The sequence below is a fragment of the Oncorhynchus tshawytscha genome, linkage group LG05 (genome assembly GCF_018296145.1).
Source record: "Oncorhynchus tshawytscha isolate Ot180627B linkage group LG05, Otsh_v2.0, whole genome shotgun sequence".
NCBI classification, from domain to species: domain Eukaryota; kingdom Metazoa; phylum Chordata; class Actinopteri; order Salmoniformes; family Salmonidae; genus Oncorhynchus; species Oncorhynchus tshawytscha.
This window is the reverse complement of record NC_056433.1, coordinates 16,438,898-16,463,238: the sequence shown is the minus strand read 5'-3', so window position 1 is coordinate 16,463,238 and position 24,341 is coordinate 16,438,898. Positions and strand designations below refer to the sequence as shown.

At 42.7% G+C, this 24,341-nt stretch overlaps 1 protein-coding gene across 6 annotated transcripts in view; it reads right to left on the bottom strand.

Annotated features, from left to right (window-relative positions):
* LOC112250017 (unconventional myosin-VI) overlaps positions 1–24,341 on the bottom strand; it is a 132,271-nt gene that overhangs the window by 50,974 nt on the left and 56,956 nt on the right. For all 6 annotated transcript variants that reach the window (XR_006083357.1, XM_042321548.1, XM_042321549.1 and 3 more), the window contains 8 exons: positions 18,496–18,676; positions 14,674–14,818; positions 7,685–7,842; positions 5,613–5,704; positions 4,879–4,951; positions 2,095–2,222; positions 1,828–1,923; positions 1,353–1,523 (listed from right to left, as the gene is read on the bottom strand). Coding sequence is in view for 5 of the 6 variants with exons in the window: in XM_042321548.1 (XP_042177482.1) it covers positions 1,353–1,523; positions 1,828–1,923; positions 2,095–2,222; positions 4,879–4,951; positions 5,613–5,704; positions 7,685–7,842; positions 14,674–14,818; positions 18,496–18,676 (1,044 nt within the window). In the remaining variant the exon portion in view is untranslated. The remainder of the gene's footprint in view (positions 1–1,352; positions 1,524–1,827; positions 1,924–2,094; positions 2,223–4,878; positions 4,952–5,612; positions 5,705–7,684; positions 7,843–14,673; positions 14,819–18,495; positions 18,677–24,341) is intronic.

Below are 24,341 nucleotides of genomic sequence, written 5' to 3'. Positions count from 1 at the left end.
GTTGTCTGCATAGAGGTGGATCAGAGAATCACCAGCAGCAAGAGCGACATCATTGACGTATACAGAGAAAAGAGTCGGCCCGAGAATTGAACCCTGTGGCACCCCCATAGAGACTGCCAGAGGTCCGGACAACAGGCCCTCCGATTTGACACATTAGAACTCTGTCTGAGAAGTAGTTGGTGAACCAGGCGAGGCAGTCATTTGAGAAACCAAGGCGTGATGGGGGGTAGGGAAAGGATGGAGAGACAGAATGGAAGGAGGAACAGTGGGAAGGAGAGAGATGAGGAAGAACACATTAACAGAATGTAGAAACAAAATTAACTCTGGAAACTAAACCAGAGGAAGATTAAATCAAAACACATTATGCAACCATGAAAAATAAGCTGCATTCAAATCCTCTAAAATTGTATGTATGTAACTTTTTGTAACTATTGTACTTCAACTTTCCTTCTTCTCCACTGTGTCTAGCAGTACCAATGATAGCTTACAATAACTGTTTATTAACATGAATGAATATTGAACCCCTAACGCTCCTCTGATTTCACTTACAACAGACACAGCATCTTAACACATCTTACAGGATCACAGTATAGAGTAAGATAGTATCACAGTTATGACTATAAAGTAACAAAATAGCCTTGATGCTACTGATTTGCATATAAAATACAAGATAAAGTAACAAACATGAACACACCTGCTATGGCTGTTAAAGGCCCAGTGCAGTCAAAAACTTGATTTTCTTATGTTTCATAAACAGTATATATATATATATATATATGAGGTTGTAATAATACTGTAAATTGTGAAAATTATGATTAATACCCTTTTAATGTAAGTGCTGTTTGAAAAGACAGCCTGAAATATTTGCCTGTTTTGGTGGGATGGAGTTTTGGCCAGCCTGGTGACATAACCAGGTGGTAAACTAGTTAATAGACCAATAAGAAAAACCTCTATGCCAATAACAGCTAGTTTTACACTCCTCACTCAGACCACACCCAGACAGTCATAGCAAAATTATTTATTGAGAAATTGCGCTTTGCTTTTAGATTAAAAAATATATATTTTGGACCATTTTAATTGAAAACCCATCACAGTAAGGTACTTTAATTGTTACCCAGAAATGATTTGATGTTGAGATAAAAACATCTAGACTGGACCTTTAAAATTGACATTTATACCCATTCCCCCTCAGTATTCCATGGCTGCATCAATGGCACCCTATGCCCTATGGGTCCTGGTCAAAAGTAGCACACTTAATAGATAATAGTGTCCCATTTGGGATCCCTACCATGTTGAGCAGCACATTAATAAAGTGTGGAAGTAAAAGACAGTAGATTAAAATTCGTCCTCACCTTGAATTTGTTGCCTACGCTGATGAAGCTGAGCTTGCCGGCCTTCTGTTTCGAGTCCTTGGTGTTGTTGGAGTTCTCAAAGAGCTCCCGGATAAACCGGTCCTTAGACTCACTCACTAGGCACTCCAGGGACATGTGCAGTGCATCATTGTTCTTCTCCACAAACTTGGTCTGCAATTCAGAGAAAATGTAGAACCTTGAAGATGCAGAAGCACACCCAGTTCAGAAAAATTCTACTCTGGTTGGAAGATAAGTGGGGCACTTGTGATAAAAAAAGTGAATTCCACATGCTGGGTTTTGTGCAGGTGTCAAAGAAGAGGAGAATGTTTGGTTGGAGATGCTGCAGTATAGGCCTACCACAACGACATAGGGGATTACTTAAACAGACCAAAGTCTGATCATATACAAAGGTGTAATGTTGATGTTTTCTAGCCTTCAGACATCCTGCGGTGTCATTTTGTGAACATAAATGTACCGTCTCATAGCACACAGCTCCTGCAAAGTGTCTGATGATGAATCCCTCGTCATCCCTCACATTCCTGTGAACTTGCAGCTTTGATTTCCGGGGCACCTGAGGAACACATTTCACGCTATCCATTTTAAATAAGTGAAAAAAATACAACCACAGAGACTTATTCCAATGGCTTAACAAACCCACGACTGACATTACGGACGATAAAACACACACAGCCTATGAGTACACAGAGAAAGGACATGAATCCTGATTAAAATAAGAACTCACGGTCAGTCGAAAGTGGTTCTTGTGTTTGTTGTGTACGGTCTCTGCAAAGTGCTGGTCACTGGGCTGAGGTAGACGGTTCTCTTCATCCAGGATGTCCAGGATGCCCACCAGCTTGGCCTCCACGAGGTCTGTAGACAGACACAGCGGTCAGGAGTCAGGGGTCAAGAGATCCCAAAATGACTGTATCCAATAAGTCAGTGTAGCCTTAGAGCTATCCTAGCCTGTTGCTTCACGTATTTCATTAGGGGTTTAGTCTTTATATAGTCCAGGGCCAATGACAGTGTAAGATATCCAATTACGCTAGGGAAGGGTGGTGTACCTGTCAAAAACCAATTTAAGGTGTAATAAAATAATGAAAATGTTTCAGTTCAGAATAGTCTGACCTTGATCTACACAGACCACTTTGCACGAGAGAACAACGGCTCATTAAGACATGACTGAATGACACATCCATAGTTAGAGCTGCAGTGACTCACTCTTTCCATAGGTTAGTTGAGAGAGACAGAGACAGAGAGAGAGAGAGAGAGAGAGAGAGAGAAGAGAGAGAGCAGGTGTTTTATGCATAGAAAAGTCAGTAAAAAAAAAGAAATTGGGATGGAAAAATATTTGTAGATTTTGAAGTGATTGCATAGCCAATATACAGTGTAAATAGGGTCAGATTGCACTTCCTAAGGCTTCCACTAGATGTCAGCAGTCTTTAGAACCTTGTTTCAGGCTTCTATTGTGAAAGGGGAGCGAATAAGTGCTGTTTGAACCAGTGGTCTGACTGAAAGCCTTGAGTTTAGTCACGCGCACGGCCGTGAGCGCGAGCTCCATTCCCTTTCATTTCTAAAGCCAAAGGAATTGTCCGGTTGGAATATTATTGAAGATTTATGATAAAAACATCTAAAGATTGATTCTATACATAGTTTGACATGTTTCTACAAACTGTAATGGAACTTTTTTGTGCCCGGACTAAAATGCGTGACTAAACGCGTGAACAAAAAGGAGGTATTTGGACATATAAAGATGAACTTTATCAAACAAAACAAACATTTATTGGAACTAATATTTATTGGAGACCTGGGAGAGCCATCAGATGAAGATCATCAAAGGTAAGTGATTCATTTTAATGCTATTTCTGACTTTTGTGACACCTCTCCTTGGTTGGAAAATGGATGTATAGTTCTGTGGCTAGGTGCTGACCTAACATAATCGCATGGTGTGCTTTTGCCGTAAAGCCTTTTTGAAATCTGACACAGCGGTTGCATTAAGGAGAAGTTTATCTTTAATCGTATGTATAACACTTGTATCTTAGATCAATGTTTATGATGAGTATTTCTGTAATTTGATGTGGCTCTCTGCACTTTCACCGGATGTTTGTTTGAGACAATGCATTTTTTAACATAACGCGCCAATTTCAAATGAGGACATATTTTTGGACATAAAGATGAACTTTATCGAACAAAAAACACATTTATTGTCTAACATGGAGTCCTGGGAGTGCCATCCGGTGAACATCATCAAAGGTTAGTGATTAATGTTAACGCTATTTTTGTCTTTTGTGACACCTCTCATTGGTTGGAAAATGGCTATATGGTTCTCTGTGGCTAGGCGTTGACCTAACATAATCGCATGGTGTTCTTTTGCCGCAAAGCCTTTTTGGAATCAGACACTGTGGCTGGATTAACAAGAAGTTTATCTTTAAAATGGTGTATAATACTTGTATGTTGGAGGAATATTAATTATTTCTGAGATTTCTGTTGTTTGAATTTGGCGCCAAGCACTGTCACTGGATGTTGGTCAGGTGGGACGCTACCGTCCCATCCCACTGGTGCCAGACAGGTTAAAGAACGAACAATCACCTAAATCAATGATGCATTCAGAGGTATTTTTGTCCCCTTTGATTATGATATAATGTATGAGTCACTCAGATAGCATAAGCCATGGCAAGATGTATAGAATTTCAGGAAATTAGCTTTAAAACTGCTCAAAAAATACCTCCAACCCATGACTAAATGTGTAGAATTGCATTCTCCAACAGCGGCCAATAGAACGGCCTCTAAGATTTTCCATCTGCGACGGCGACCGTGCCCTTGACCACGCCCACTGCCACACCAAAGTGGTCCAGAAGAAACCCTAGAATGTAGCTTCTCACTACCTATGTGTGTTGGTTTAAACAACAGGTTGCTCAAACAGAGTGTGTTTGACACATACAAGCTCAAAGCTGCATATTCTTGGGATTTCTCGCCATAACGCCACAGATGACCGATTACAGTATAATTACAATAGACCGTCCCTTAGACTTTTTTCCTCTGCCAATCCAGGAGGATATATAATCTCTCATACACAGCAATGCACAGTAATTTTGGGGGAGGAAGAGACCCCATTCCGCCGAGCCAGGCCCCATTCCGCCGAGCCAGGCCCCATTCTCCCAGTCACATCCATTCCTCTCTCTGGCATCCTGCCACCATACAACACCCATATCTCAAACAGAGGAGAAAGTAAGTTTGGGTGTGCTTTGAAACAAAATACATCTACCTCCCATCAACAGGCTTTCTTTCAGTTGACCATGTAATATAACCCAGGGTCAAGGCTCTGGGTCAGCGCTCAAGAGTTTAACTTCTCTCAGAGAAAAAAGCTGTTTCAGCTTCCCACGCAGAGACAGATCTCTAGTCAGAAGAACATGGAATGGCAACACATTGATAAAACAGGGGGAAAACACTGGAAACTAGGTGGAGGATACTGTACGTAGGCTAACCCTCTGAAATGATGTGCATGAAATGGTATTAAGATTAGACAAACCTATACAGTCCTGATTGTCGACATACCGGACCTCGTTCACTCCAAGGCCCTCCTTCTGATACAGCTCTTGTTCCTAGAATTTGAAACAGAACCGTTCCAATTACAAACATTTATAATGACCTTCAGAACGACATTCAGAATATAATTGAATATGGTTTATTATACAAGATAGTTCTCTACTATAATGAGGCCAAAGACTCCAATGTATTCAAATAAATCCGTCAAGAGTTGCCTTTCTATCTATTGTGCAATAACACATTACTTTACCAAGGTCTCTGACTAGGGTTGCAAAGTTTACGGGAATGTTCAATAAATTCCCTGGTTTCCCCAAATCCTGGTTGGAGGATTCCTGAAATCAGGAAGGAATAAGCAGGAAATCCAGAATCATCCAAAGAGGATTTCTGGAAAACCAATTTTGCAACATCATCTCTGACAAATATAACTGAATCCAAATGTCAAGGTTTCCTTCTGCTTGTTGCAAACACCTGGGCTCATTCTCAGTTAATCTTTTCTCAATTTCTTGCCTCCTCTCTTCTCGCCCCCTTCTCAAAACGCATCGAACAAGGTCTGATGGGAGGGACCCATGGACATTCCCTTCAAATAAGGAGGCGAGGAGATGCTAGGAATCGCAGAAAGACAACTTGAAGTTGAGCCCTGGTTGGACAACTGGGATGTCAGTTAAGGAGGCAGGGACATTGGGGTGAACACACACAGACCTTGGAAGAAGCACTCACCTCTTTCAGAATGCGCTCGTTGAAGAACTGCTGCAGCTTCTCATTACAGTAGTTGATGCAGAACTGCTCAAAGCTGTTGTGCTCAAAGTACTCTGGAAGAGAGACATCAGGAAACGAAAACACATTAAAAAAAACAAGCACTTTAGCCGTAAACCACCACTGTCTCTGACTAATGGACTCTTGCAATTATATGCAATGTGTGGTTCATGTTATGTTCTGTATAATGTTGTCTCGTGGGGAAATGTCTGTTGTTGTTGAAGTTGTTTTATGGACAATTAGGCTGTAAAACCATTTCCCCCCTGAGGGATAATAAAGTGTGCTACTACTATCATATCATATGGCATCGTGCATCACATTCATAGAACACATATGCCCAGTGCCTTCAGAAAGTATTCACACCTCTTGACTATTACCACATGTGTTACAGCCTGAATTTAAAATTGATTGAATTGAGATTTTCTGTCACTGGCCTACACACAATACCCCCATAATATCAAAGTGGAATTGTTTCTTTTTTTAAATGAAACGCTGAAATTTCCTAAGTCAATAAGTATTCAACCCCTTTGTTATGGCAAGCCTAAATAAGTTCAAGAGTTAAAATATGTGTTACAAGTCACATAATAAGTTGCATGGACCTAAGAGAATAACATAGCATGGCAGCAACACATGAAAACACAGCATGCATGGTAGCAGCACAACATGTCAGCAGCACAAAACACGGTACAAACATTATTGGGCACAGACAACAGCACAAAGGCCAAGAAGGTAGAGACAATACATCTCGCAAAGCATCCACAACTGTCAGTAAGAGTGTCCATGATTGAGTCTTTGAATGAAGAGATGGAGATAAATGGTCCAGTTTGAGTGTTTTTTGCAGCTCGTTTTGAATGAATGCCTCATCTCTGTACCCCACACATACAATTATCTGTAGGGTCCCTCAGATGAGCACAAAACACAGATTCAACCACAAAGACCAGGTAGGTTTTCCAATGCCTTGCAAAGAAGGGCAACTATTGGTAGATGGGTAAAAAAAAGCTGACAAAAAAGCTAAATATCCCTTTGAGCATGGTGAAGTTATTCATTACACTTTGGATGGTGTATCAATACACCCAGTCAATACAAAGATACAGGTGTTCTTCCTAACTTGCCGGAGAGGAAAGATACAGCTCAGGGACTTCACCATGAGGCCAATGGTGACTTTAAAGCAGTTACACAGTTTAATGGCTGTGATAGGAGAAAACTGAGGATGGATCAATAACATTGTAGTTGCTCCACAATACTAACCTAATTGACAGAGAAAGATGGAAGCATGTACAGAAAACAAATATTCCAAAACATGCATCCTATTTGCATTAAGGCACTAAAGTAATACTGCTAAAACTTATGTGCAAAAGCAATTCACTTTCTGTCCTGAATACAAATTGGGGCAAATCCAACTCAACACATTACAGAGTACCACTCTGAATATTTTCAAGCATAGTGGTGGCTGCATCATGTTATGGGTATGCTTGTAATCGTTCAGGGCTGCTTGTAATCATTAAAGACTGAGGAGTCTTTCAGGATGAAAAATAAACGGAATCCTAGAGGAAAATCTGGTTCACTCTACTTTCCAACAGACTCTGAGATTAATTCCCCTTTCAGCAGAACAATAACCTGAAACAGAAGGCCAAATCTACACTGGAGTTGCTTACCAAAAATACTGAATTTTCCAGAGTTACAGTTTTGACTTAAATCTGCTTGAAAATCTATGGCAAAACCTGAAAATAGTTGTCTAGCAATGATCAACAACCATTTTGACAGAGCTTGAAGAATTTTGAAAAGAAAAATGGGCAAATGTTACACAATCTAGGTGTGGAAAGCTCTTAGAGACTTACCCAGAAAGACTTGCAGCTGTATTCATTGGCAAAGGTGCTTCAACAAAGTATTGACTCAGGGGTGTGAATACTTACGTAAATCAGAGATTTCTGAAAACATTTTTTAAATACATTTGCAACAATTTCAAAAAAAAAAAAAACGCAATTATTCGCAATTCTGAAAGCACTGTACATAGGGCACATAGAAGGGGTACAGACCGAAGCCTGCGATATCCAGAACCCCGATGAAGTTGGCAGAAGAGTGGAAGGGGAAGCACTGGTTGACCCTGGTGACCACGTGGTCAAACAGCCGGCTGTACACAGCCTTGGCCAGGGCGTCCCGTGCGTTGTTTGCCTGCTCCACTTTCAGTGGCACTCTGGAGGGAGAGAGAGGCGGGAGAGAGAGAGAGAGCAAGAGCGAGAATGAGCACATCACTGAACTGAAATTAATAATCTTGACTTTTCTGTACGCAAAGCACATTTCTGTGAATAACATACAATGAAGTATATCTGATCTAAATTGAATTAATCGCATGAGGGGAAATTGGATTTGTCAACAGCAAATAAACATACAGCCACAACGTATAAACCTGAGCACTGGTGGCTGGTGAAAGAAGTAGCCCACAACTCAAAGACGACAGAGTCACTCACTAATCCCATCCATTCACCACCGTGGGTCTGCAGAACTGTTCAGGGGCCTGCTCGGTTTCCCAAGAGGATAATTACATTATTGATATCTTGGGAGAAAAGAGAAACTGTAATATGATAAGGAGCCATAACAATGACAGAAGGTATAAGCATCATAGCTCTGTGTAGGTATTACAACTGCCTGGGAGCTCTGACTGCAGTCAAGTATGCAGCTCAATAATTACAGACCATAGAGAGAGGGCTAAGAATGAAGAGGAATGGAAAAAACATACAATATGAATACCCCATGGACTTAAAGTTTCTCAACAAGCTTTACATCTGCCCTTTTCTTTACAAACAGCATTGTCTTGCACTCTATGCATGACAGAAAATAACTAATTCTCTATCTGTGGCACTTAGCAGTTCTCTGAGTACTTCATCTCTCTCTCTCTCTCTCTCTCTCTCTCTCTCTCTCTCTCTCTCTCTCTCTCTCTCTCTCTCTCTCTCTCTCTCTCTCTCTCTCTCTCTCTCTCTCTCTCTCTCTCTCTCTCTCTCTCTCTCTCTCTCTCTCTCTCTCTCTCTCTCTCTCTCTCTCTCTCTCTCTCTCTCTCTCTCTCTCTCTCTCTCTCTCTCTCTCTCTCTCTCTCTCTCTCTCTCTCTCTCTCTCTCTCTATATATATATATATATATATATATATATACACTGCTCAAAAAAAGTAACTCCAAGTCAATCACACTTCTGTGAAATCAAACTGTCCACTTAGGAAGCAACACTGATTGACAATACATTTCACATGCTGTTGTGCAAATGGTATAGACCACAGGCGGAAATTATAGGCAATTAGCAAGACACCCCCAATAAAGGAGTTGTTCGCAGGTGGGGACCACAGACCACTTCTCAGTTCCTATGCTTCCTGGCTGATGTTTTGGTCACTTTTGAATGCTGGCGGTGCTTTCACTCTAGTGGTAGCATGAGACGGAGTCTACAACCCACACAAGTGTCTCAGGTAGTGCAGCTCATCCAGGATGGCACATCAATGCGAGGTTTGCTGTGTCTGTCAGCGTCGTGTCCAGAGCATGGAGGCGCTACCAGGAGACAGGCCAGTACATCAGGAGACGTGGAGGAGGCCGTAGGAGGGCAACAACCCAGCAGCAGGACCGCTACCTCCGCCTTTGTGCAAGGAGGAGCAGGAGGAGCACTGCCAGAGCCCTGCAAAATGACCTACAGCAGGCCACAAATGTGCATGTGTCTGCTCAAACGGTCAGAAACAGACTCCATGAGGGTGGTATGAGGGCCCGACGTCCACAGGTGGGGGTTGTGCTTACAGCCCAACACCGTGCAGGACGTTTGGCATTTGCCAGAGAACACCAAGATTGGCAAATTCGCCACTGGCGCCCAGTGCTGTGCACAGATGAAAGCAGGTTCACACTGAGCACATGTGACAGTATGGAGAACGTTTTGCTGCCTGCAACATCCTCCAGCATGACCGGTTTGGTGGTGGGTCAGTCATGGTGTGGGGTGTAATTTCTTTGGGGGGGCCGCACAGCCCTCCATGTGCTCGCCAGAGGTAGCCTGACTGCCATTAGGTACCAAGATGAGATCCTCAGACCCCTTGTGAGACCATATGCTGGTGCGGTTGGCCCTGGGTTCCTCCTAATGCAAGACAATGCTAGACCTCATGTGGCTGGAGTGTGTCAGCAGTTCCTGCAAGGAAGGCATTGATGCTATGGACTGGCCCACCCGTTCCCCAGACCTGAATCCAATTGAGCACATCTGGGACATCATGTCTCGCTCCATCCACCAACGCCACGTTGCACCACAGACTGTCCAGGAGTTGGCGGATGCTTTAGTCCAGGTCTGGGAGGAGATCCCTCAGGAGACCATCCGCCACCTCATCAGGAGCATGCCCAGGCGTTGTAGGGAGGTCATACAGGCACGTGGAGGCCACACACACTACTGAGCCTCATTTTGACTTGTTTTAAGGACATTACATCAAAGTTGGATCAGCCTGTAGTGTGGTTTTCCACTTTCATTTTGAGTGTGACTCCAAATCCAGACCTCCATGGGTTGATAAATTTGATTTCCATTGATAATTTTTGTGTGATTTTGTTGTCAGCACATTCAACTGTAAAGAAAAAAAGTATTTAATAAGATTATTTCATTCATTCAGATCTAGGATGTGTTATTTTAGTATTCCCTTTATTTTTTGGAGCAGTATATATATATATATATATCTATCCTGTCCCCCCCCCGCATGCACCTCCCTTCAACACTGGCTGATATGTTGAGACGATAGCCACATCCCACAAGATAAGGACTCTCCATAATAACCTAATCCATGATGACCCCATTCTCACCCCACCTCCCCAACTAATTTTACACCCTTAGACCCCCAGTGCTCAGTACACACCTGGCCTCGCTCTTTCGCTCTACCACACCGCATGTTTAATTCATTATCCCCTTACTTCTTCCAGCCAGTGAGAAGAGCCCATAGCCCCCAGTTAAAACATTTGAATACAAAGGTTAAGTCTTGGCCTCTCATTTAAAAACCAACAGGTTTGCCATCGCACTATGAAGCCCACATGCTCTATGAGCTCCATAACCATGTCATTAAATTAGCTTTAAATGAGTCTGTGTAGTGAACATGTAAATGGGTTTGCTGAGAGAGTGGAAGACTGTACCCCTGCCCTCGCTGAACTACCGAGTCCGCCACAGAACTCACCATGGTGGGGTAAACACGATTAACGTCCCTCTCTCCCACTCTCTGCCTAAAACATATAAACACCTTAAAGCTAGTCCCCAATCAAACTAACATTTAGCTAGCTACGGCTTTCCCCCTTACATAAGTAATAAAAACAGACCCTCTATAGTGGTGGAGCCGCAGACAGAGAGACGTTTGAAATCCACACCAACCCTTTATAAGACACTTACTGCAACTATACTCACACATTGCTATTGTTGCTATTAATTAAACAGAAGATTATTTACATTTTGGTCATTCAGCAGACACTCTTATCCAGAGTGATTTACAGTACTGAATGCATACCTTTATGTACTAGCCCCCCGTGGGAATCGAACCCACAACCCTGGCGTTGCAAGCACCATGCTCTAACTACTAAGCTACACGGGACCACAAAGTACTGTACACCACTAACTCATTGCTTATTATTATGCCCTCTTAATGAAACGTGAGAGCTCTCCCTCTCTCCACAGCATGCATACAGACCTTGGCCCTGGTCGAAAGTAGTGCACTATATGTAGGAAACAGGGTGTCATTGAGGACGCACTCATAAAGGCACAGCCAGGCCCATATAAACCAGCACTTCAAGCACAAGTACTGTGTAAAAGTGTCTCTCGCTCCACAGATAAAACAACAGACAAACATTAGTGTGGGAGGGTGGTTGGGAGGGTAATTGCAGGTAGTGAGTGGCTTGGCATTCAGGTTGGCGAGCCGAGGGAGTGCCAAGCTGCCCGTACAACAATCACAGTCAGGCATTAGAAAGACTGAGCCACGGCTAAATTACATGCAAGGCCTTGGCGTAGATAGAGATAGGGACTGTTTTCGAAATGGCACCCTATTTCCTATAGTGCTCTGTCGAATGTAGTGCACTATACAGGGCAGGGATCATCAACTAGATTCAGTCGCCTGCAGATGTTTTCTTGAGCATATGGTCAGGGGGCCTGAACATAATTACATAATTTGTAGACTGCAAATTGACCACAAGACGATTTAACAGACCGCCCAAAAATATATAATATTTGACTAAAATACGACTTATCTCTTGCGCAAATAGCCTACAACTGTGTCTGTCCGGGGCTCACTGGAGCAGAAACTCTAAAGGTCCAGAATACGTTTGCCAGCATGAGCTTTGGGCCATGACCAGTTCATAGAGTTTCAAGTTCCTTGCAGACAGACCATGCATAGCCAATGTGATTTACAGGATATATATATATTTTTAAATCAGGATATTTTCTTTATTTTTTGGCTTCATGTAGGCTATTTTTTACATATTGGCAATGTCAATATAAGTTATTTATAGATTTGTATAATTTTCATTTAGAAATAATTTTGATTAACTGCATGACGTTGATTTTGAGACATGAAGACTTTATTATAACTGAAATGGAACTGTACCATGAAAATGTGCATATGAAAACCATCAGCAGAGGAATCCTCAGCAGGCAGATCAGTAGGGAACGGTACGATAACATGGCACTCCAAATGGAAAAAGGTTGGTGACCGCTGGTGTAGCCTATTACTGGCAACTTCAGGAGCTTAGAATCTGCCAAGGCCAGCAGCAGCGGGCAGCAGGAGGGACACACACACACACACACACACACACACACACACACACACACACACTTCTTTCTTTCTTCTGGTTAGGCTATATTGATCTCTGGCTCCCTCTTTAGTAATGTGTCTTCATTTTTAAATCGCAGTGCTTAAAGCATCAGACAAGTTCAGTAGCCTACATATAGTTGATTTTATTCAAAACATAGGTTGTGTCTATATATTGAAAAGTAAACACTTAAAAATGTCAACCATTCGATTGGTCGGGGACAGCCCTATGGGAAACCCTGATATAATGAATAGGGTTCCATTTGGGAAGCATACAGGGACTAGGAGAGTCTTGGAGGAGGGCAAATGTTGTCTTTTATTCCCTCCATCACTTTGAAGACTTCAGAGCTGACCATTCCCACAGCAACATGACCGTATTGTTTCCCACAGCAACATGACCGTATTGTTTCCCACAGCAACATGACCGTATTGTTTCCCACAGCAACATGACCGTATTGTTTCCCACAGCAACATGACCGTATCGTTTCCCACAGCAACATGACCGTATTGTTTCCCACAGCAACATGACCGTATCGTTTCCCACAGCAACATGACCGTATCGTTTCCCACAGCAACATGACCGTATTGTTTCCCACAGCAACATGACCGTATTGTTTCCCACAGAAACATGACCGTATTGTTTCCCACAGCAACATGACCGTATTGTTTCCCACAGCAACATGACGGTATTGTTTCCCACAGCAACATGACCGTATTGTTTCCCACAGCAACATGACCGTATTGATTCTTCTCTGCAAGTAATACTGCGATTCTCTCTCCTCTCCATTGCTCAGCCCTACCTCTACCAATGTGTTCTATCATCAACAGGAAAAGTATGGTAGGGCTGAGGATGCATGCTTGGCTGCTGCTGGGGTGTGTGTGTGTGACAGAATGGCGCTCCTATTTTTAACTCTCAGCACAATACCCACTGGGAGTGATGTCGGGTCGGTCGGTCGGTCACACACACACACACACACACACACACACACACACACACACACACACACACACACACACACACACACACACACACACACACACACACGTTGGAGTCATTAAAACTCATTTTTCAACAACTCCACAAATGTTTCGTCAACAAACTATAGTTTTGGCAAGTCGGTTAGGACATCTACTTCGTGCATGACATGTCATTTTTCCTACAATTGTTTACAGACAGATTAATTCACTGTATCACATTTCCAGTGGGTCAGAAGTTTACATACACTAAGTTGACTGTGCCTTTAAACAGCTTGGAAAATTCCAGAAAATGATGTCATGACTTTATAAGTTTCTGTTAGGCTAATTGACATCATTTGAGTCAATTGGAGGTGTACTTCTGGATGTATTTCAAGGCCTACCTTCAAACTCAGTGCCTCTTTGCTTGACATCATGGGAAAGACCTCAGAAAAATAATTGTAGACCAGTAAAACAAGTCCTATATCGACATAACCTGAAAGGCCGCTCAGCAAGGAAGAAGCCATAAAACCGCCATAAAAAAGCCAGACTACGGTTTGCAACTGCACATGGGGAAAAGATTGTACTTTTTGGAGAATTGTCCTCTGGTCTGATGAAACAAAAATAGAACTATTTGGCCATAATGACCATCGTTATGTTTGGAGGACATCAGTCAGGAAGTTAAAGCTTGGTCGCAAATGGGTCTTCCAAATGGAGAATGACCCCAAGCATACTTCTAAAGCTGTGGCAAAATGGCCTAAGGACAACCAAGTCAAGGTATTGGAGTGGCCATCACAAAGCCCTAACCTCAATCCTATAGAAAATTTGTGGGCAGAACTGAAAAAGCGTGTGCGAGCAAGGAGGCCTACAAACCTGACTCAAGTACACCAGCTCTGTCAGGAGGAATGGGCCAAAAATTCACCCAATTTATTGTGGGAAGCTTGTGGAAGGCTACCTGAAATGTTTGACCCAAGTTAAACAATTTAAAGGCAATGCTACCAAATCGCAATTGAGTGTATGTAAACTTCTGACCCACTGGGAATGTGATGAAAGAAATAAAAGCTGAAATACATCATTCTCTCTACTATTATTCTGACATTTCACATTCTTAAAATAAAGTGGTGATCCTAATTGACATAGGACAGGGAATATTTACTAGGATCAGATGTCAGGAATTGTGAAAAACTGAGTTTAAATGCATTTGGCTAAGGTGTATGTAAACTTCTGACTTCAAATGTAGATGCACTGTGCATTTCACAACTTTTGACCAGGGCTATGGTGACTTACTTGATAACTGTTCCTTTGGCGCCCCCTGCTGTGGTGAGCATGACCCTGGACGTGAGGCTGACACTCAGGTCCTGCTCTCCCAGACCCAGCAGCTCAGCACAGTACTCCACCGTCTGGCTTGACTGGTTTTTTATAGTGCAGCCACCTGGTGGGACAGACATACAGAACGGTAACGTTATGAGTCATTTAGTAATGTTGTTCGTAACATTGTGAGGACGATGTTTATGGGGGGGGGGGGCTGAAAGCCACTACGTACAAGTTTTACTCTGATGTTAAAAATAAATGGCTTATTCCCATAGAAATTTGATCTTCATCTGGGTTGTGTGGAACAGCATGTGTAATGTGGAGTCAGTGAGAAGAGGAGAGCCCAAGACATTCACACCGTAATGCATCAGCCCTGACAAATGAGAGAATACTAACTTGCTCTAACAATACAAATATACAAGATGATTCTGTAAGAGATTACCGCAGAGGACTACAAAGAGTGACATTCACAAAGAAGACACATGATAATCTTTTCATCAGTTACTCTGATGGCTTTGTATTAATAATGAATGAAGGGGAGGAGAATGACTAGTCCGCAGTGTCCTTGGTGTATGTAGTGGCTCCTTAATAGTGAATAAAAGCCCATTCACAGACTACAACAATGGCGCTTTTCCACTGAGGCCCCCACACCAGTGTGCCGCCAGTGTTTTATGTTAACGTGAGCTCTAGTGTTGTGGTATTTCCATCAGGAGCGTGGCACTAAAGATTTGTGGTGAGCAGAATCAGCAACCTCTGCATCATTCAAGACTGTTGCTTTGTGTGAAGTGTTAAAGTTCACTGTTTGACATTGTTATGTAAATGTCAGCTGAAAAGTACCCAGGGAGTAGCTTCCAAGTTCACCGGAGCCATGGCTCAGTGAGACACGGGGTGCCGGCCCTTGTAGATGGAAACAAAAGTCTTAGCCTTTTGGGTAAAACACTGGTGTAAATTGTAAATGGAAATGCAGCACAAGAGGCCACATGGGCCTTTAGAAGGAAGATGAAGATTAAAGTAAATCGATCACAGAGCAGAGTGTTCTGGCGGACCACAGCAAAATGGCACCTGCTGCCCGGACACAAGGACAATTTCTTTAGTGGGTACAGAGCTTTGCAAAAGTATTCATCCCCCTTGGCTGTTATCCTATTTTGTTGCATTACAACCTGTAATTTAAATAGATTTTTATTTGGATTTCATGTAATGGACATACACAAAATAGTCCAAATTGGTGAAATGAAATGAAAAAAGAACTTGTTTAAAAAAATTTAAAATATATACAAATGGAAAAGTGGTGCGTGCATATGTATTCACCCCCTTTGCTATGAAGCCCCTAAATAAGACCTGGTGCAACTAATTACCTTCAGAAGTCACATATTTAGTTAAATAAAGTCCACCTGTGTGCAATCTAAGTGTCACATGATCTGTCACATGATCTCAGTATATATATACACATCTGTTCTGAAAGGCCCCAACACCACCAAGCATGGGGTACCACCAAGCAAGCGGCACCATGAAGACCAAGGAGCTCTCCAAACAGGTCAGGGACAAAGTTGTGGAGAAGTATAGATCAGGGTTGGGTTATAAAAAAATATCTGAAACTTTGAACATCCCACGGAGCACCATTAAATCCATTATTAAAAAATGGAAAGAATATGGCACCACAACAAACCTGCCAAGAGAGGGCCGCCCACCAAAACTCACAGACCAGGCAAGGAGGGCATTAATCAGAGAGGCAAAAAGAGACCAAAGATAACCCTGAGGAAGCTGCGGAGATTGGAGTAGCTGTCCATAGGACCACTTTAAGCCGTACACTCCACAGAGCTGGGCTTTAAGGAAGAGTGGTCGGAAAAAAGCCATTGCTTTAAGAAGAAAATAAGCAAACATGTTTGGTGTTCGCCAAAAGGCATGTGGGAGACTCCCCAAACATATGAAGAAGGTACTCTGATCAGATGAGACTAAAATTGAGCATCATGCTGTGGTGATGTTTCTCCATCGGCAGGGGACGGACGTCTGTCAGACACATACACACACACATACATACACACACACATACAGTGCCTTGCGAAAGTATTCGGCCCCCTTGAACTTTGCTACCTTTTGCCACATTTCAGGCTTCAAACATAAAGATATAAAACTGTATTTTTTTGTGAAGAATCAACAACAAGTGGGACACAATCATGAAGTGGAACGACATTTATTGGATATTTCAAACTTTTTTAACAATTCAAAAACTGAAAAATTGGGCGTGCAAAATTATTCAGCCCCCTTAAGTTAATACTTTGTAGCGCCACCTTTTGCTGCGATTACAGCTGTAAGTCCCTTGGGGTATGTCTCCATCAGTTTTGCACATCGAGAGACTGACATTTTTTCCCATTCCTCCTTGCAAAACAGCTCGAGCTCAGTGAGGTTGGATGGAGAGCATTTGTGAACAGCAGTTTTCAGTTCTTTCCACAGATTCTCGATTGGATTCAGGTCTGGACTTTGACTTGGCCATTCTAACACCTGGATATGTTTATTTTTGAACCATTCCATTGTAGATTTTGCTTTATGTTTTGGATCATTGTCTTGTTGGAAGACAAATCTCCATCCCAGTCTCAGGTCTTTTGCAGGCTCCATCAGGTTTTCTTCCAGAATGGTCCTGTATTTGGCTCCATCCATCTTCCCATCAATTTTAACCATCTTCCCTGTCCCTGCTGAAGAAAAGCAGGCCCAAACCATGATGCTGCCACCACCATGTTTGACAGTGGGGATGGTGTGTTCAGGGTGATGAGCTGTGTTGCTTTTACACCAAACATAACGTTTTGCATTGTTGCCAAAAAGTTCAATTTTGGTTTCATCTGACCAGAGCACCTTCTTCCACATGTTTGGTGTGTCTCCCAGGTGGCTTGTGGCAAACTTTAAACGACACTTTTATGGATATCTTTAAGAAATGGCTTTCTTCTTGCCACTCTTCCATAAAGGCCAGATTTGTGCAATATACGACTGATTGTTGTCCTATGGACAGAGTCTCCCACCTCAGCTGTAGATCTCTGCAGTTCATCCAGAGTGATCATGGGCCTCTTGGCTGCATCTCCGATCAGTCTTCTCCTTGTATGAGCTGAAAGTTTAGAGGGACGGCCAGGTCTTGGTAGATTTACAGTGGTCTGATACTCCTTCCATTTCAATATTATCGCTTGCACAGTGCTCCTTGGGATGTTTAAAGCTTGGGAAATCTTTTTGTATCCAAATCCGGCTTTAAACCTCTTCACAACAGTATCTCGGACCTGCCTGGTGTGTTCCTTGTTCTTCATGATGCTCTCTGCGCTTTTAACAGACCTCTGAGACTATCACAGTGCAGGTGCATTTATACGGAGACTTGATTACACACAGGTGGATTGTATTTATCATCATTAGTCATTTAGGTCAACATTGGATCATTCAGAGATCCTCACTGAACTTCTGGAGAGAGTTTGCTGCACTGAAAGTAAAGGGGCTGAATAATTTTGCACGCCCAATTTTTCAGTTTTTGATTTGTTAAGAAAGTTTGAAATATCCAATCAATGTCGTTCCACTTCATGATTGTGTCCCACTTGTTGTTGATTCTTCACAAAAAAATACAGTTTTATATCTTTATGTTTGAAGCCTGAAATGTGGCAAAAGGTCGCAAAGTTCAAGGGGGCCGAATACTTTCGCAAGGCACTGTACATACATACATATAGAGAGAGAGAGACTTGGCTCACTTGATATGGAAACGATATTGAACAGTGAGTGTGAGAGAAAGAAAGAAAGAGTCAGACAGAGACCGACTGTCACCCTGCTTACCTGATGTGCTGCCTGCCTCCTCAAAGTCGATGTTGCCCAAGTGCAGCACCCCGGCCACCACCCTGAACAGGTCCAGCTTCTCCATATCATCCAGGCCGATCTTCTTCATGGCCCCGCACATCCTGTTGAAGTCCCCCTGGTCGTCCAGCAGAGGGTCCTTCAGGGGCCCAGCCTTCAGGTGCTGAGGAACCATAGTGGGGAGAGGACAGGTCAATGGTCACCCTCACCTGGGGCCACCCTGGCTGTGTTAGGAACAGGAAGACCAATTATTTTGATCAATCAGTTCATCTCTAAAAAAAAGATCTCATGTGATTGGCCAAAAGACCAATTAGTGGAAAAAATATCAGAATTGGGCTGCCTGTGTGAATGCAGCCCCTCTCTCTATAACCCTAAGCCTTCAGGAGCCCAGCATTTCAGGTGCTAATAGACCATGGGGAGCGGATGGGTCAGTGACTAGGGTTACACGCTCTTCACAGAAGGTGTACTGTCTCAAAGATTGAAGGCTTAAAGTAAGCTGTGTCTTAACATTAATAAAATAACCTCTCTAATTACCCATAAAGTAAAAATACCATCTGTCTCCGTCACTGAGGTTTTCTTTGACTTGGTGAAAGTGTTTGTTTGGATCTGAGCGGAGGCATGGGCTGCTATTTCACATGTAACATTGTGACTTCAAGCTATAATGCAATTTTTTTGTACAGAATTAGCACAATAAACCTGCATGAAAGCTGAGGTACATCACATCTCCAACTAGCTGCAGTAGGAAGAGAAGCAGGGATAGTATGTTGGATCACACACCTGGAAAAACAACCACACAAGAAGAATGTCACAGTACCATGGCATGCTGGTATAGCAATGACCACATACTGTAGCTTCTAACACCAGACTAGAATGCCAGATAAATGGCATTAGGTTTCCTAAACTGAAACAACAAACAATTAAATGTCTGAATAAGACCCATCTCTCTACAAGCAATTTTAGATTCTTTAACTTATTTCAACTGAAGGTGGATGCACTCGTTTATTCATTTAAACTAAGGCATGTGTTCACTATTATTATTATTATTATTATTATTATTCTATAATGTAAAAAAAGCCAAATACATTTAAACAAGGTTTTTCACAATTCCTGACATTTAATCAGAGTATAAATCCCGTGTTTTAGGTCAGTTAGGATCACCACTTTATTTTAAGAATGTGAAATGTCCGAATAATAGTAGAGAGAATTATTTATTTCAGCTTTATTTCTTTCATCACATTTACAGTGGGTCAGAAGTTTACATACACTCAATTCGTATTTGGTAGCAATGTCATTAAATTGTTTAACTTGGGTCAAACATTTCGGGTAGCCTTCTAAAATAAATTGCGTAAACTTTGGCCCATTCGTCCTGACAGAGCTGGTGTAACTGAGTCAGGTTTGTAGGCCTTCTTGCTTGCACACACTTTTTCAGTTCTGCCCTCAAATTTTCTATGGGATTGAGGTCAGGGCTTTGTGATGGCCACTCCAATGCCTTGACTTAGTTGTCCTTAAGCCATTTTTCCACAACTTTGGAAGTATGCTTGGGGTCATTGTCCATTTGGAAGTCCCATTTGCGACCAAGCTTAAACTTCCTGACTGATGTCTTGAGATGTTGTTTCAATATATTCACATACTTTTCCTCCCTCATGATGCCATCTATTTTGTGAAGTGCACCAGTCCCTCCTGCAGCAAAGCACCTCCACAACATGATGCTGCCACCCCCGTGCTTCACGGTTGGGATGGTGTTCTTCAGCTTCCTCCAAACTTAACCATGGTCATTATGGCCAAACAGTTCTATTTTTGTTTCATCAGACCAGAGGACATTTCTCCAAAAAGTACGATCTTTGTCCCCATGTGCAGTTGCATAGCATAGTCTGGCTTTTTTTATGGCAGTTTTGGAGCAGTGGCTTCTTACTTGCTGAGCGGTCTTTCAGGTTATGTTGATATAGGACTCATTTACTGTGAATATAGATACTTTTGTACCGGTTTTCTCCAGCATCTTCACAAGGTCCTTTGCTGTTGTTCTGGGATTGATTTGCACTTTTCGCACCAAAGTACGTTCATCTCTAGGAGATGGAATACGTCTCCTTCCTGAGCAGTATGACGGCTGCATGGTCCCATGTTGTTTATACTTGAGTACTATTGTTTGTACAGATGGACGTGGTACCTTCAGGCATGTGGAAATTGCTCCCAAGGATGAACCAGACTTGTGGATGTCTACAAAATGTTTTCTGAGGTCTCAGTTGATATCTTTTGATTTTCCCATGATGTCAAGCAAAGGCACTGAGTTTGAAGGTAGGCCTTGAAATACATCCACAAGTACACCTCCAATTGACTCAAAACAGAAACTTCTAAAGCCATGACATCAATTTCTGTAATTTTCCAAGCTGTTTAAAGGCACAGTCAACTTAGTGGATGTACTTTTCTGATCCACTGGAATTATGAGTAAAGTAAAGTAATTTGTCAGTAAACATTTTTTTTTAAATACTTGTGTCATGCACAAAGTAGAGGTCCTAACCGACTTGCCAAAACTATAGTTTTGAAAAAACTACAAGAAATTTGTGGAGCGGTTGAAAAACAAGTTGTTTTAACGACTCCTACCTAAGTGTATGTAAACTTCCGATATATGTATATATGTCTCACACATATATACATATACACATAAACTCAGCAAAAAAATAAAATGTCCTGTCACTGTCAACTGTGTTTATTTTCAGCAAACATGTGTAAATATTTGTATGAACATAAGATTCAACAACTGAGACATAAACTGAACAAGTTTAGAGAAAGTGACTAAGAGAAATGGAATAATGTGTCCCTGAACAAAGGGAAAGTAACAGTCAGTATCTAGTGTGGCCACCAGCTGCATTAAGTACTGCAGTGCATCTCCTCCTCATGGACTGCACTAGATTTGCCAGTTCCCAAACATTTCTGGGGGGAATGGCCCTAGCCCTCACCCTCAGATCCAGGTCCCAGATGTGCTCAATGGGATTGAGATCCGGGCTCTTCGCTGGCCATGGCAGAACACTGACATTCCTGTCTTGCATTCCTGTCTTGCAGGAAATCACGGACAGAACAAGCAGTATTGGTGGTGGTGTTGTCATGCTGGAGGGTCATGTCAGGATGAGCCTGCAGGAATGGTACCACACGAGGGAGGATGTCTTCCCTGTAATGCACAGCATTGGGATCGCCTGCAATTACAAAAAGCTCAGTCTGATGATGCTGAGACACACCGCCCCAGACCATGACGGACCCTCCACCATGATCCCGCTCCAGAGTACAGGACTCGGTGTAACGCTTTTTGCCAGTCCTGTCTGGTGCAGCGACTGTGGGTTTGTGCCCATAGGCGACGTTGTTGCCGGTGATGTCTGGTGAGGACCTGCCTTACAACGGGCCTACAAGCACTCAGTCCAGCCTCTCTCAGCCTATTGCGGACAGTCTGAGCACTGATGGAGGGATTGTGCGTTCCTAGTGTAACTCGGGCAGTTGTTGTTGCCATCCTGTACTTGTCCCGCAGATGTGATGTTCGGATGTACCGATCCTGTGCAGGTGTTATTACACGTGGTCTGCCACCGCGAGGACGATCAGCTGTCCGTCCTGTCTCCCTGGAGCACTGTCTTAGAAGTCTCACAGTACGGACATTTCAATTTATTGCCCTGACCACATCTGCAGTCCTCATGCCTTCTTGCAGCATGCCTAAGGCACGTTCACACAGATGAGCAGGGACCCTGGGCATCTTTCTTTTGGTGTTTTTCAGAGTCAGTAGAAAGGCCTCTTTAGTGTCCTAAGAATTTCATAACTGTGACCTTAATTGCCTACCGTCTGTAAGCTGTTAGTGTCTTAATGACCGTTCCACAAGTGCATGTTCATTACACACACACACACTTACCCCAAGTTCTGTTAAACCATTGTACTGTGACATTCTGGTGGACACAAAAGATTTTGTAATTTTGACCACAAGCCATAAACTACAGAGCAAAACCACATCATGCATTTAGAGAAAGCATGCAACCCCACAACACTCAGCACTGATGTGAACCCTGAGACAAAAAAGATCTTCCCAAAATTCACATCATAATAAAATCTAAAAGAAGTAGTCCTGGTCACAGCACCAAATCCATAAATCACCTGATTGTCCTGAATTGTATAGAGAAGCAATGTAAAGAGACATATAATCAACACAAGGAACAGGGGACATGGTATGGAACAATGTATGGGCAAGGATTACAAAATTCTGGCAATTTTCCAGGATTTCTGGAAACTGAAATCTGGATTTCTGGGAAAGTTACCAGAGTTTTGCCACCCTGGTACGAGCTTATATGCACTGGCAATAAGCATGAAGGCCTTATTCATCATTTTATCACCACACGATGCTCTCCAAAAGGCCAAACACAGCATTTATCATGAGCAGGTGATTCCTGAGATCAAAAGACATGATCCTCCATCACCATATAATAAGATCCATGGCTCACAGGAGCCTGCATTGTCCAGCTGTGAACCTTGAAAGAGGGTCAATGCAACACCTAGCTGTACTGTACCCACCACCTAAAAGCAACACCTAGCTGTACTGTACCTACCACCTAAAAGCAACACCTAGCTGTACTGTACCCACCACCTAAAAGCAACACCTTGCTGTACTGTACCTACCACCTAAAAGCAACACCTAGCTGTACTGTACCCACCACCTAAAAGCAACACCTAGCTGTACTGTACCCACCACCTAAAAGCAACACCTAGCTGTACTGTACCTACCACCTAAAAGCAACACCTAGCTGTACTGTACCCACCACCTAAAAGCAACACCTAGCTGTACTGTACCTACCACCTAAAAGCAACACCTAGCTGTACTGTACCTACCACCTAAAAGCAACACCTAGCTGTACTGTACCCACCACCTAAAAGCAACACCTTGCTGTACTGTACCTACCACCTAAAAGCAACACCTAGCTGTACTGTACCCACCACCTAAAAGCAACACCTAGCTGTACTGTACCCACCACCTAAAAGCAACACCTAGCTGTACTGTACCTACCACCTAAAAGCAACACCTAGCTGTACTGTACCTACCACCTAAAAGCAACACCTAGCTGTACTGTACCTACCACCTAAAAGCAACACCTAGCTGTACTGTACCCACCACCTAAAAGCAACACCTAGCTGTACTGTACCTACCACCTAAAAGCAACACCTAGCTGTACTGTACCCACCACCTAAAAGCAACACCTTTCTGTACTGTACCTACCACCTAAAAGCAACACCTAGCTGTACTGTACCCACCACCTAAAAGCAACACCTAGCTGTACTGTACCTACCACCTAAAAGCAACACCTAGCTGTACTGTACCCACCACCTAAAAGCAACACCTCGCTGTACTGTACCTACCACCTAAAAGCAACACCTAGCTGTACTCTACCTACCACCTAAAGCTTCACCTGAATATAATCTGCTTAGGTTAAACATACACTGACAACTCAACCCAACAAGTACTCAGAATCTCTTCACTTACTTGCTAGTTTTAACAATAGAAAGGTAATTACTGATATTTCTATGCGTTTAACCTAAACGGTACTATTACCTTTACTAAAAAAACATTATTTGACTAACAATGTCCATACTCAGAGAGACACTTCTTCTGATGTCCCCAACTAGCCTACACAGAACAAATGAATCATCACTGTCCCTCAAGAGGAGAGAAAAAGAGGCATAGTGTTGTCCAGGTCATTTCTTCATAACAATAACAATTCATTACGGTGAGTTCTGAAGGGGTGCCATACACACAGCTGCAATATTGGAGTACTTACAGCTGTATGCATAATTCATCAAAGGGAGAA